This window comes from Squalius cephalus (assembly GCF_949319135.1).
Source record: "Squalius cephalus genome assembly, chromosome: 21".
In the NCBI taxonomy this organism is placed as follows: domain Eukaryota; kingdom Metazoa; phylum Chordata; class Actinopteri; order Cypriniformes; family Leuciscidae; genus Squalius; species Squalius cephalus.
In genome coordinates, this window is record NC_137142.1 from 20,058,834 (window position 1) to 20,073,448 (window position 14,615).

Below are 14,615 nucleotides of genomic sequence, written 5' to 3' on the forward strand. Positions count from 1 at the left end.
TCTTATGTGGGTGGTTTAGAGATAGAGGGACACGGAGACAAAGTGGAACCGAGACAACATCGTTTTATGTAACACAACTGGACAAACTGCGAGTTGGAGATTTCCAAATACGATTTATTTCCTCTTTTGTTCTTTTATTCTTTCTGTCATGTGCTCAAATGCAAAAAAGAAAAAAGAAAAGAAAAATTCAGGATAGATGGGCACACATGCACACACACACACACACACGCACACACACACACACACACACACACACACACAAAGTGCTATTTCCATTCACCTGATGGCCGTTTGGAGCTTGTTCTCCCAGCATGCTACTGCAGCATGGGAACCAGAGGGGAGTCACAGCACAGCTGAGAGCCTCGGCTTAATCTTATGCATCATTAAGCACTCAGCGGCAAGCCAGCGCTGTTCATATACATCATCCACGCTTAATAAACATAATGATGACATAAGATGTAATTCTAGATGAATTTTCATTTTATAGGGAAATGGAGAATTCCTGTAGAAAGGAAAAGAAAGAAAAAAGTAAATTATCAGGGAAGTACAAAATAAATGATGTTTTTTTCAGCAAGATGAATAGCGGTGTTTGGGGCTTTAGAGCGGGAGAGGAGAGAGAGTGCGATGCGGGAAGGGGATGAAGGGGCAGTGGAGGTGACTGGGAAAGGGGGGCACCGGCCATTTGTACGTTTTAATCGCGGGAGTCTGATAGACAGGCTGAGGGAGTCGGAGTGGGACTCATCCATCATGTGCACTGAAAATCAGTAGTATGAGAGGTAGTGTTTCAGCCCGGGTCGCCTTACAGGGGAGGAAATAGGATTCTGATGAAAGTGTGAGGGGAGAGTGGCCCTAGACACTTGCCGGGGCAGCCGGGGTCACCGAAAGGCAGAGGAGACCTGAGATTACCGCATGTGCTCGGAGAGCAGGCATCCCGGTCGCCCAACCCGGACCCATCTCTTGTAGCACAGCGACGAGCGGCACCCATGAATTAATGCAAAGAGGAGGGAGATGAATCGCCCTTTGAAATTAGTGAGCACTTTGAATTCCGACGGAGTGGGCCGGGCAAACTACTTCCCCTCTATCAGTGACTCTTGACACGGGTAGATAAAGGCGCAGAACGAGCATCTACAAATCAAAGCGTAATTACGACTGCTGGCATCCCATAAACGCTTTAGTCAAGATGGCCGCTCGGAGCTGTGCGCTGTTTGTACAGCTGTGTGAGTCCAAGCTTCAGATGCGGCAGAGTCAGAACGCCAGCAAGTGCACAGTTGCATGTCTGCCAAAAGGCTGAGGAAGTGGAATGCTCTGCTTCTGTCTAATGACTAACTAGAGCAGATCAGCCCCAATGCAACCTCCCTGATGCAGGACTGGGAAACATACAATAGCACAATTAGTTGTCTTTAGATGTCTTTTCTCTAACATTTATAGATAAATGCTTATATAAGCTAAATATATATATATATATATATAAGCATTTGAATCAGCATTTGCATGGATTTTTATTTTATAATGTACATTAATAAATAGTGAATATATACTGTATAAGCAATTAAATTGACATTTTGTAATGTACATTGTAAAATAGATTATTTATAATGTGTGAATATATATAGGCTACTGTGTGAATATATAATTTGTGTTTAGACATACTGTTCAAAATCTTATTTTTTTTTAGAAGTGAATACATTTATTTAACAAGGATGCATTAATTTGATCAAAAGTGATAATAAAGACATTTATAATGTTTAAATGTATAATGTATAAAATATTTCTGTCAAATAAATGCTGTTCATATGAACTTTCTGAAGAATCCTGAAAAAATTGTATCACGGTTTCCACAAAAATCTTAAGCACCACAACTGTTTTTAACATTGATAATAAAAAGAAATGCTTGTTGAGAATAAAATCAGCATATTAGAATGAATTTCTGAAGGATCATGTGACACTGAAGACTGGAGTAATGATGCTGAAAATACAGCTTTGCCATCACAGGAATACATTACATTTTAAGCAGTTATTTTAAATTGTAATAATATTTCACAATACAATTTCAAAATACAGTATTTACTGTATTTTTGATCAAAAAATGCAGTCTTGGTGAGCATAAGATACTTCTTTGAAACGCATTAAAAAATATTTTGCATGGTAGTCAATGGACATATTTTATATTGCATATTTACATTGAATAAATGGTAGTACTTATAATGTTAAAATGACTAAAAAGTAATTTAAAATGTGTCATATATACTATGAGCATTTTAACATTTTAACATAGAAATCGTGGTGCAATTGTGAGTAGAGAAAATAAACACTGTTTAGCACTCCACTGTAGTGCCAGGACATGTCCCGGTAAACTTGCTGCCAATGTTCTACTGGATCTTTTCCCAGAATGCAAGTCCTTGTTAATGTGGGCATTCAGTGTTCTCAGAATGTATGAATTCATGAGTTACATAAATCATACAAGTGCAAAAAACATAGTGAACGAACAAATAGCAAACATTCCATGTAATAAGCTAGCTAACATCTTCCCCCTCATCCACTCAAACAGTTATACTGTAATTCAATTGATTTAGAGCATTCATTTAAAAATAATGGTACCAGAATTATGCTGAAGGATGTTTAAGAATGTAAGTCAGTCTTTCATGGTTGTAAGGTGATATCATTATGTGTATCACCTGTTATGGAACATTCTGACAGAATCTAGAAGTCTTCCATTGACCTTGAACCTCCTTTATGTTGTGCAAATTTCTGTGCTTTTGATGTATTCTTGCTCTCATGAAGTATAGAGCTGTTCCTGGCACCACTGGCGTATTGTATCTTGTTTCTCCAACTATTAAAAGTGTCAGCGGTTGTCTTCTGTTGCTTTTATATGCTGTTATTAACGACACAATGCTAACCGCCCAGAGTGTACATCTAATTAAAACCTCCAAACAGTTATAGCAAGGAATGAATCCAAAAGATAGGATATAATCATAGCAAATAATGTGTTTTTTTCCCACTGCCTTTGGAGGTTGGGTTGTAATGGGCTATCTGTATTCATACTGTGGGTTGTGAACCCACTCAATGATTGTTATAGAGCGCTGTAAAAGTTGTAGGTTCCTGCGGCAGCTTTTATTATTGCCAGCTCTCTTATTTCAATGCCTCTTTTAATTTATTACTGATTGTTTATTTGGGATTAAGGTTAACTTATTGAAACCTCCTACGATTAAACTTTGTAACAGTAATTCGCACCTGTCTTCCAATCAATTGGCATGATGCTAGCAATGCCAATGTAATGGGTTTGGTCATAGGGAATGCAGGAACTAATAAAATGTATAACTTGAATGCAAGGAAAGTCACTTTGGAAAACAATAGGCTGGTGCACATCTCCTCATAGGTTCCCAAAACGTTCGAGAGCCGTGTATATATTGTGATTTAGATGACAGTTTGTGCCGTAATGCATTTTTGTCTGTTTGGCTGGGGTCTCCACAGTTCCCCCCTTTCATTCCTGCCCTTTGACACAGTCATCTCCCAGAACCCAAGCCTGCTGGCCTGCATTCAAGCCCCCTGTCTTAACCTGAAGAATTATGTGTGCAGATAATTAGCTCTTATAGGTACACTTTCCATTTCTTCACTTCACTAAGCACATCATCTTCCTTCCCTCTTTATTGTTTGCTTTGCTTTGTCAGATCGATGTCTTGCTACTGCGTAAGTAGCAGTCATATCTAAAGCAACATAAATCACAACAAGGTTCCCTGTCGCACCAGTCACCGCGCGCTCCGTCTAGAAACGCGGTAGGGAGCGTCTTTTTTCCGCATGGATCTCGGATCCGGGTATGACTGTGCTCAGCCTTTCGGTGTCTGTTTGTGTGGCGCTGTGCTCACTGGTCTTTTGCCATGTAAAATGGAATGTGATTACACAGTGCTTCGCTTTGGCTTTCAGAGGCTGTCAGAACATCAGGCATTTGTGTCAGATCCCTCTCCGCCCATCCCATAATATCCTCCTGCTCCCTTTGAGTCGGGGGCAGACTGTTGAGGGGGAACTTATCAGATTATCCCCTATCAGGTGCCTTGGTGGGGAGCGGGTGGGCAGCATTTCTCCTGCCATTACTGCCAGCCCTGTGATCATGCCCCGCTAATGAATGCGCAAATGCAAATAGCCCTTCCCTGTAAAAGTTGACATTGTCTCCTGTGATAAATTTTCTGCTGAGGTAAGAGACAATTTAGAGTGGAATTACAAGCAGGCTCTTTGTCACTCTTCGGGTCCATTTACATCCGTAATTAGCTGTAATTCCACTGCACCCATTAGAGAGAGAGAGAGAGAGAGAGAGTCACCACTGAAACAGATAAGCAGTAAAAAGGGGCGAGAGAGAGGAAAAGAGAAGCGCCAGATCTCTTGATGCTTTGCACAGCGCCGTCAGCTGGTGATTTATATGCACCCCTACGTGCTTGTCGCCACGCCAATGGGTGTAAACATTGATTAGGAGCAGGAAATGAGGCACACACTTTGTCCTCTGTGTCAGGGTCTTTGGGTCGAGGAAGAGGAAGGCTCATGGCCTTAATGTGTACAGTCCTCAACACCTGAGCGCATTTTAGAGGGTGGCGTTAGATACGCCTCTCAAGCATTACCCAAACAAACACATGACATTGTGCCACAGCGCTGCTTGAGTGACAAGCTCAGACTTGTCATTGAGCATCTTTTAGACCTGTGACACTCAGACACACGGGAGTCATAGTGCATGATTTTCCTGTGTGAGGATGATGTGCATCAGCCGGCAAAACAAATGTGGATTGATGGAAAGCTTCGAATGAGATGCACCAATGATTGTTTTGTGTTGTTTTATGTTTTTGAGCATACCTACGAGTGTTGCCCGCCACGGGAGGTAAATTAATGCAGGGCTACGACCTCAGTGTGTTTACCGTGTCTTTTCCCCTGTGGTGCACAAGGGGCCAAATAATCCTCAAAAAGGTCAAGATCCACGTCTCCTTCTCTACTTCTTCACCCCTATCTAATGAATGTGTTTCCAGTGTTTGTATGACATCTATCTTAGCCAATCCCCCAAATCCTATCATTACCAAGCTTAAGTGTTTGCTAAAGCTCCTGGACAGATTTCACATAATCCATTAATAGCAAAGAAAATGTTTTTCTTAGTGAACTTAGTAAACACAATTGCTGGGGAAGCTGCTTAGAAACCGTAGCTTGCCAAGCTACAAACTTATCATAATTTGAAATAGTTAAACTACAGCCATTAGGCTACAAGCTAAAAACAAAAAGTAGCTTGAAGTTATTAAGGGAGTAATATGTTTTTATACATAAAATATATCCAATTATATCATTTATAAATGAATCAACTGTACTCTTGCTGGTACATAAACAATAACAAGCTGTTTTGAATGAAGTACCCTTAAGGAACAAAAATATATGGGAATATACTGCAAAATATAATGCAATATATTCCAATACATTTCCATATTTTGGAAGTGCTATATATATGCATTGACCATGTATGGGTATATATTAATTCATATAAAATATTTATAAATGAAGACAAAAATAGCATTACATGTAATATTCACAAAGTTTTATCCTTTATTGTGTACATATATTGCACATAAATGTTGCGACATATTGCAATATCAATGTGAATATGTTCACACATATATATATACACACATTCACGGAATGATTTACAACAGATTTCTAGTTCCCAGCATGCTTTGCTTCTGACTGTTAAAGGAGAGCAAATGTTAAAATTAAGTGTTATTTAATGTGTTTTGCTCAATATTAATATAGGGGGAGATCTGTTAGTGTTTAATGTTCTATTATTTTGGAATTTAAAAGGGTTTATGCATGTCTGAGCTTTCGTGGGTTACCATTGTGCAGAAGAGAGCCTTTGGTTGGATCGACGATTGGCCGAACACCATAGACTATACTTACTATTGAAAACTAATGGCGGTGCACTCCTCTGCACAGTGATAGTCTCTTGGTTAAATACTTTACTTAAATACATGCTGGTGTGCTTGTGCTTTTATTAACTAGCTTGAAAATATGAAACAATTATAATGTGAATAATTAAAAAATATAAGAAATATTACATTATATATTTCTCTATATATGTGTGTATATGCTGCATGAGCAAATAGATCTGCAATATATTACACATGCAGTACCATATCTGATTACATATAGCCTACATCTATATATTATGAAGTGTATTACTGAATATAAATTAATTATGATATAGGCCCTATTAGTAAATATATTGTCACATATTTTTCAATATATGAAAAGCGGCAATTCCTAATGTGTTATTCAAATATACTGTTAAACCATATTGATAATTTATATGGAAATATATTTTCTTTTCATAAGGGTAGCTCTTAGATTGACAGCATTCAACTTGATCTAAATTCAACAAACAATTTGCTTTACCGAGTCGAAAATATGGTACATTGAGTATAAAAGCGAGTCGAATTGGCGAATCATTTTTAATTGTTCATTTACATAAACCACCTAGAATGAATCGAACATTTCCAACGCAACATACGAGAGAGAACCATTTGTGATGAACTGATTCAATAGAATGTTGTGTAGCGTTTCACATGAGAGAGAGGACCGTTTAGGATGAACCGATTCACTGGAATGAATCGCAGAAAATTATAATTCATTTGAATTTTCAGCGCTTCGTATGAAAGCTAGAGCGAGCGATCGAGAAAGAGAGAGAGAGAGATTTTTAGATTGAACTGATTCACTAGAATGAATCGGACTTTCCAACGCTACGACCTACGAGAGAAATTGTGTGTCGTTGAGGTGAGCACATTTGATTATTAGCCAAAAGGGACTTCGTTGTTAGCTCAGACGTTAGAAACAACAGTTGTTTTTTAACCGCTGGGAAGCAACTAAATCAAAATATTGTGAGGCGGGAGTTGGCGAAGGCATGTTAAACATTATTGCGAGTCTTGCCACCAGTGTGCGCGGTTGACCAAAATGTAAAAGTAGCAGCCTACACAATGAACATTTATTGACGTTATATGAGTAATATATTTTGATGTAATATTAGTTTAAATATTGTATTATGAAATCAATCAGCACCATTCTAGCATTGCATAAATACTGGAGCACATGTCCCCTACTCTTTTGGATATAAATTGATAAATAGCCTAGTATTTACGTTACCTAACGTTACAGTAGGCATCAGAACGTGTTGCTCGTTCACAAGCTGCGTTTGTAATAAAGAGCTGCTTCATCGCTGACACACGAACGATAGAAGACATTTGCGCGTTTTGTTTGCTATTTTTGTTTTCTGTCTTGCAATCCCGATTCATATAAATAAATGATTCATTGCAAGAGTGATCTGTGCGACTGAATCCAACTGAATCGCAGACTATTTACCTTTTTGCGAAACCATTTGACCCATTCCTGAATCACTAGAAACAGCTGATAGAAAACAAGATTGATTGCTGAAATATTAAGGAAAATAATTAGCAAGTAATTTCCACCAATAGACAAGGATTTATCAGTAATAATTTACATTGGCTTCTGTCCCAGTAAAAAAGAGTAGAGATCACTCTTTAGCAAAATGTACCTGGTTAACTTGATAAGCTTCTTAAAAACAGCCGAATTATCACTGAAAGTGTTGTTAGTTTAGTAGTGTCGGCTACATTTGGTTACTTCCCAACACTGGCAAACAACAACCTTTTTATTTTTTTATTTTTCCTGTGACCTGTCCCATTAATGATCTCTTAAACAGTGCCCTTTCATTGACCATTTATTTGACCTCCATTTGGGAGCCATACCTGAGTGCTTTTGTAATGCCATCTTCCAGTGAGCTTTAATGAGGCTCATTGTGATGTCTAATTGTCTAGAAGACATTTAACACATCAAATATAATTTTCCTAGATTAATTAACTATAATGAAGAAATTCACACTCCTAGATTCACCATTTAAAGTGTCCTGTATGTCCAGCTCTGCTTTGTTGATGCCAGCAGTCCCCCCCCCCCCCCCACACACACACCCTCTCTCTCTTTTTCCTCTAGTGCTATTTCATTCCCTATGTACCTTCTGGTCTGTTACCCTGGTGTTGTAAAACATAGATGCCTGAATTGTGCATTAGGGCACCATGATTACATCCATCAATCATGTCAGAGAATTTGGAAATGATGGTTTAATGTACCTTTTTAACTACATGTAACTTTGTTGCTGCCTCTGTACACGTTTTGTGCCATCGATATGAAATGCACGAGAAGGAAGGGTGGAAAGAGAGCAAAAACCCATTGTGTTTTTTCCCTGTCATTAAGCTGTGCCTGGGAGATGATGTGGAAGCCGTATGTGGTCCAGGGGAAGTATTTATGGCCCTGCTTGAATCTGGTTGGGCTTCGCTGATAGCTGAGATAATGGGAGCGAATGGGATGCAGCGAGCTGTTCTAATGGCACCAACAAGACATGGGAACAGCCAGGATAAATAAATGTTAGCCATTTTCTCTACTCCACACCATTTGCATGTTCCATCATTAAAGCTGCTTAAATAGTTCCGATAATAGAATAATAATAAAAGTACTGGTTGCATTTAAATAGTGGAAAGCAGGTCTTTAAATTTTCTTAATGCATTTAATGCAAAGGCTCCGTGTTTCAGTTGAATAGTGGAGTTGTGTTCGGCTGAAGATAGCGGGAGCCTTAATTTTAATTTGTTTTAATTCTGACACTTATGCTCCAGTGGCTTTTCTTGTGAAATGGGGATGAATACAAACAAGATTTCACTTCATTAAACAGCAACAAACTGTACGGAAATTGCACTTACTACTGGAAATGGATTTTAAGCATGCAAAGCATTACTTGCTCGGTCTACGCTGAAATTTGAAAAACATTACAGGGTGAGCCTATTAGCTCTGACAGAGTTGAGCACAATTACTGAATGGGGGGGGGATCAAGGTACAGCTAAACCCATGGTGATAAAAAGTGACAAGCTATTAGGAAAGTATATTGACCTTAAAAAGCACTTAATTTAATAAACCGCAGTTTGCACAGGTGGCATTACTGGCGTAAGAAAAGACAATGATAGGAATATCACTATTTTACAGAGGTATATTTTACAAAAGGATCTCTCTGTTAAATATAAATAACTTGTAGACTTTATTTAGAGTTTACTATATAATAATGTTAATGGTACATTTACAGTATGCCTGTCTTATTATACATTTTAAAATTAAAATGTGGATGCATATAGGCTATAGAGTTCTGTGGTGGATTACAGTTTAGTCTCATTCAATTTATCATGAATGCCTATATTAAGGATTATCAATGTTTAAAATAATTTTGTTTTATATTGACCATTTTCTTAAAGAAAGTTAAATAATGTTTTTTATTGTGAATATAAAATGCTCTGAGAACTGTAAATCCTTATATTTCACTTCTTTATCTACTGTTTGAAAGATTTTGTACAACTATTCTGTACTATTCTGTATTCTGATCATTTGTCAGTTATTGTCAACACTTGTAGCACCAAGATGGCTGACTTATAGTTGTAGCATTTTTTGTTGTTGTTGAGAATAATAAAGTATCAATTTGAAAATTTTGTAAATGTAACTAGTGAAGTCAGAAAATTGGGTTGATGACTTAGGACCTTTTGTTTACCTTTCAATGTTATCTGCATTTTCAGTATCTGTTGGAATGAGCTGGACCGTTAACAATGGACTTTTCTTCTTTTTCCTGAAACGGCATTCAAAGGCAAATGCTGTTTCTTAATGCGAGAGGTAAGGAAACAATTTAATATAAAAACTCTTTCAATTTACAGTTATTTATTAGCTTATTAGCTGTGTTGAAGTTCATCAACCTAGTTATATTGCTTATAGCAATTCCAGTGATCTGAAAATATTCGAGGGCATAAACATATCTAGTACGTAAATTATTCTCCACAATACTACATTCTAAGGTGTCGACAATGTATTTTATACTTTTTATAGTTCCAGATAATTTGTTTGGGTTTTTATATGGCATTGTGATTTTTGTTGTACTGAAGTATCACATGGAATAGACCTCATAAATGTAATGGTTATTGAGACAGGCCCTCAAAGTAAACATACTATTAACATGCTAAACTTATAGCTTCCTCTTTAACTCAGCAACTTTAATTCGCCATCCTCCTTCAGCTCGCTTTTAGAGTTGAATGATCTCGGGGAGGTCCAACATGTCTTCCCCGATCCTTTGAGATGTTAGCAGACAAGGATAAAGGAGTCCCCTCGCTCTCTTTTTTCCCCCTCCTCTCATGTCATCTTGTGCTCGGTCTAATCTCCCTAGCATTTGAGGCCAGAATGCCGCTGGAAGTGAATAGAAACTTCAGCCTTATTGTTTATGTGCTTCTCAGTGTGACCGCTCTTTGTGTCCCCCACCTTGTTTTGTTTTTCATGCTACTTAACAGTGACATTGAATACCATGTGTGTTTATCTGTCTTCAGTGCGTTAATCTGTTTGCATTACTGCTGGTATTCTGGTAGTCCCATTATATATTAGAAAAGCAATTATCACTTCATTAAACATCGAAGGTGTTAACACAAGTCATAAGACTAAGCCATCTGTTGAATTATCTTCTCGGTGTCCTCTTGATGCTATCCACTAAACAACGCTTCTCACCAATTAAGGTTATACTTGATAATTTAACTTTGAAAATGGGAAGTGTTCTGTTACCCCTCTAATAATAGCAATGCATATGGCGGTTATTTAGACTTTTTAATGAGAGAGATGGCCCCTTCAATTTGTCTTTGAGATCTGGAAAAGGCAGATTGGAGCCTGAGGACTCAATTCACCTGAGCATATGTTAGAATCAGTGGCTTTTTTTTTTTTTTGCATGTGGTGGCAGACGTTATAACCTATTTTTGTAATCTGCTGTGGGATTGTATGACAGAATGGTCTATTTTTCCAGTTGTATTTGTCGCTCTCTCTGCATTGCATTATTATTAAAGGTCAGATATTTGCATGTAGGTCAAATTTAATTCAACGTATCAGCATAACCAGGTCGGGTGATGTATTTTGTGAGGCAGTTATTTAGTCAGAGTTAAGTCGATTTGCTGTTTTCCAAACCCTTTTAAAAATGTATCCTTATTGGGAATCGTCACACACGTGATCTCTGTGAAATATAGTCCTTTGGTACTTAATTTGAAGTGCGGCAATGATATGTCAAAGAGCCTGTCATCAACTTAACCTCATCTCACTCTGTAAAATCAATAAATCAGTGCTGTAATTGGGTTGCTTTAGCATGTTTTCTGTTTTGAATCACATGCTGGGGTAATTTGAAACTGAGCAGTCATAAGCTAACATCTTGAATTATGTGACATTTAGGCATCTCCAGCCTCTTGAATCTGAGACGAAGGCATTAAGACAGATAAACGCATCTAAAAATCAACTGGATTTAAAGCTAAATGCTTGTTTTTCATGCCTCCAGTTCATCTAGTTTAACACATTCTATCCAGTTGGAGCTGTCTGTATTTGAGATGTTTTTAACGCTGATATGAGCGAGATTTGAACCACTTTAGTTTTAAAGATGATGTTATCACTTTAGCTGTGCATGTCCTACTGATTTAGAGATTTAACATCTTAATACCGCCTACCTTATCCCAATAAGTAAAGGATATGTTTGGCTAGGAATATCAGCTTAAGAAGGAATTAACTTTTTGAAATATAAAAATAAAAATCATGTTTTATATGATAAAAAAAAATGAAAATCTAAATGAAATTTTAAACAAATTATACATTTTTTAGCAAACATGCAAATGCCGCATGCATGGATTTTTCTCTGCATTTTTTTTTATTCAACATTTGTAGACTGAAATAAAGGATTTAAATAAAAACAGAGTCCGATTATGTGAAATCTAGAGAAATACTGGTTGGAAAGAAAATTCTAACTGAGCATGAAGCAGTATTAAGCGTTTATTCTTTTGCTCTTTTGAAGAGAAGCGACTGTAGTCCACCTCTGACTGGGATGGAAAGGTTTTCTCTCAGCTTCTTGCCATGTGTGAGTGTGTATTGACAGCTCAGATGGGATGCTGGCAGAGGAAATGGCCTCATTTGTTTCCTATGGCTCAGTAATGGCAAATCACCTCTTAGGGGCAGTCAATTGACAGACTCCAATCCTAGTGCGCAAACATCCATGAGGATTTTATTGGCTTCCTCTTCAACTCCTCCACCTAATGTGGTTAGCCCAATGAGGCCCAAAACTTGTAAAGGTATTACAGAAAAAAATCAATCACCTGCTGTCCAGGCAAGTTCTGTTTTAGGATGAATCGTTTAAATGAGGACATCAGTCAGACTTGTTTTGTTATGTTTATTCTAGTTGCAAAAGCAGACGTTTTGTCAGGATTTAGTATTTTTTTATAGCCGGAAGATTGATTTTTATAATCCATTTAACTACACAATAGCTCACGACATTCATCGTTCTCTCTTAAGCTCTTTTGGAAAGAAAAAAAAGGAGAAAGTTTTTCCAAAATCTTCTGTCGTCTTAATGAACAGGTGTCTACATAACACAGCCCACCTCACAGATGGCTATATAATTAGCATTCATTATGGCAGCCTCTCTAAGGCCAAGATCTGTGTGGCCAAGAAGACTTGCTAACCTTCTCACCTTCAAGCAGACCCCTCCCTGTGGGAGGCTGACACTTCTTTTTTTCTTAGCTCGGGAAAGATCGGGGGCCCTTTCATAAGGTGTCATTTTAATGCTTGAGCATTACTGAGACATGAATTTAAATTCCAAGGAGGTCAAGGTCTCCTTGGGAGATTTAAAATATCGGAGCATAGCCCCCAAAAAATTGTGAATTAACAAAATATACTGGACTGCATATTTTGTAGGGGTGTAACAATACACTCATGTGACTATTGATTTGGTTTGATGCACAATGCTGATTTCACAATATGATTCTCTCACAATATTTTTAAGCCAAAATAGAGTTAAAAAGGTTGTTTTTTTTAGTTTTTTTTTATTTATTATGACTCCTAAGACATATAATTAACAATACTGAATAGGCTTGGACTTGCTCCTTCTCCTCCATGCACTGGGCAATGGTGACACCAGAATAGCAATATTCATAATCCTGCTTAGCTAAAAATACAGAATTTTGTTAGACACATATTCTTGCACTCTATCCCTGACTACATACATTTAACAAGTTTTAGATGTTGTATTTTACTAAATCCTGAACTTTATTTTTATCAATTTAATCAATAAACATGGAAGCTCAAATGTGTGACCTTCTGGGTTTTCCATATCTGATGCTAAATTAAATCTGTCTAAACATTCATTTTTTGTGAACTATACACAAACACACTGTCACTATCCACAATAAATATTGTTGCATTTTTGTATAGCGATATATTTTGACATGATTTTTTTTTCTGAATGCGCATTCATGGTGCTCCAGTCAAACAGCTGCAATAGAACATCATTGAAAACGCCATGTATGATAATATTTGAATATTTAAATAACATTTAAATAATATATTGCAATTTTTAGCCCATTCATACCTGAACAGTGCATTCATGCAATCCTCCGCCATATCTCCCAGAGCTTAAAACAATACAGTTTACTCCTGTAGTAACGGTTGTGGCAGTAGCGGTCAGGTCATTCCACGAGCATGTCAGCTTTCATGCCTGACTGCTTCTGTTGTGGGGCGAGGAGGGGTGGGCCAGAGTGCAGGGAGCACGAGTAGGCCTGTAATTTTCTCCACTTAGAAATGAATTCCATCTAATCTCATTTCACCATGTCAAACGGCACTGTGACATGCTGTTTTCCTCAGTAACATTTGGTTATGCTGCAGCAGTCGACTGCCCTCCTGATGCAGCCTGACACCCTCTGGTTATTAAAAACTGTTTGCACTTTGCGATATTGTATGATGTGGGTTAAATGCAGAGCAATAGAGAGACTAAATAAACCCTCTCTGTTTTTTAGTTTCGTCAGCTGATGTCTTGTGCTGGTAGCTTGTCTGTTTTGAGGTTAGTTTGCCTGTCATGTGGGAAATACAGTTAATGGCTAATCCATCTTGTATTTCAGGCATAACAGCTTTCAACCTTCTGGCCTTACATTTGTTTTCTGATTAAAAGCTAATTATTATAGTGTTTTCTATTTTTCTGTATATTATATTATATTATATTATATTATATTATATTATATTATATTATATTATATTATATTATATTATATTATATTATATTATTAGTTACGCCCTTATATGAGTAGTCCAAATGAAAATGGGAATTCATTTTATGTAATATGTCATTTCGACAGTACAAATAATTTTGAAGGGGTTGGTATTATTTTCACGTCTTTGTTTCTTGCTTAAGTTTTTTCATTTCTTCTTGTTAGGATGTTTATTGTAAATACATATTATAATAATGAGAAAAAGCTCTTTGCGCAGTTAGCTTTTAGACATGGATTTAATGAGATATCATATATTTTACAGCAAATAAATACTAAATGCATATTATCTCTTTCAGTCTGTATCTTCTATAGTGAGTGCACACACACACACACACACACACACACACACACACACACACACACACACACACACACACACACACACAGACAGACAGAAGCTTTCCCCTCCCATCACAATAAAGAAGTGCACATTTAGGAGATGGAGTTGCAGACTCT

General features: G+C 37.3%; 1 protein-coding gene across 1 annotated transcript in view; it reads left to right on the forward strand.

Annotated features, from left to right (window-relative positions):
* cdhr1a (cadherin-related family member 1a) overlaps positions 1–14,615 on the forward strand; it is a 120,588-nt gene that overhangs the window by 15,126 nt on the left and 90,847 nt on the right. The window contains exons 4-5 of the mRNA XM_079855733.1: positions 8,278–8,447; positions 9,636–9,729. Of these exons, the coding sequence (XP_079711859.1) occupies positions 9,708–9,729 (22 nt within the window). The 5' untranslated portion in view covers positions 8,278–8,447; positions 9,636–9,707. The remainder of the gene's footprint in view (positions 1–8,277; positions 8,448–9,635; positions 9,730–14,615) is intronic.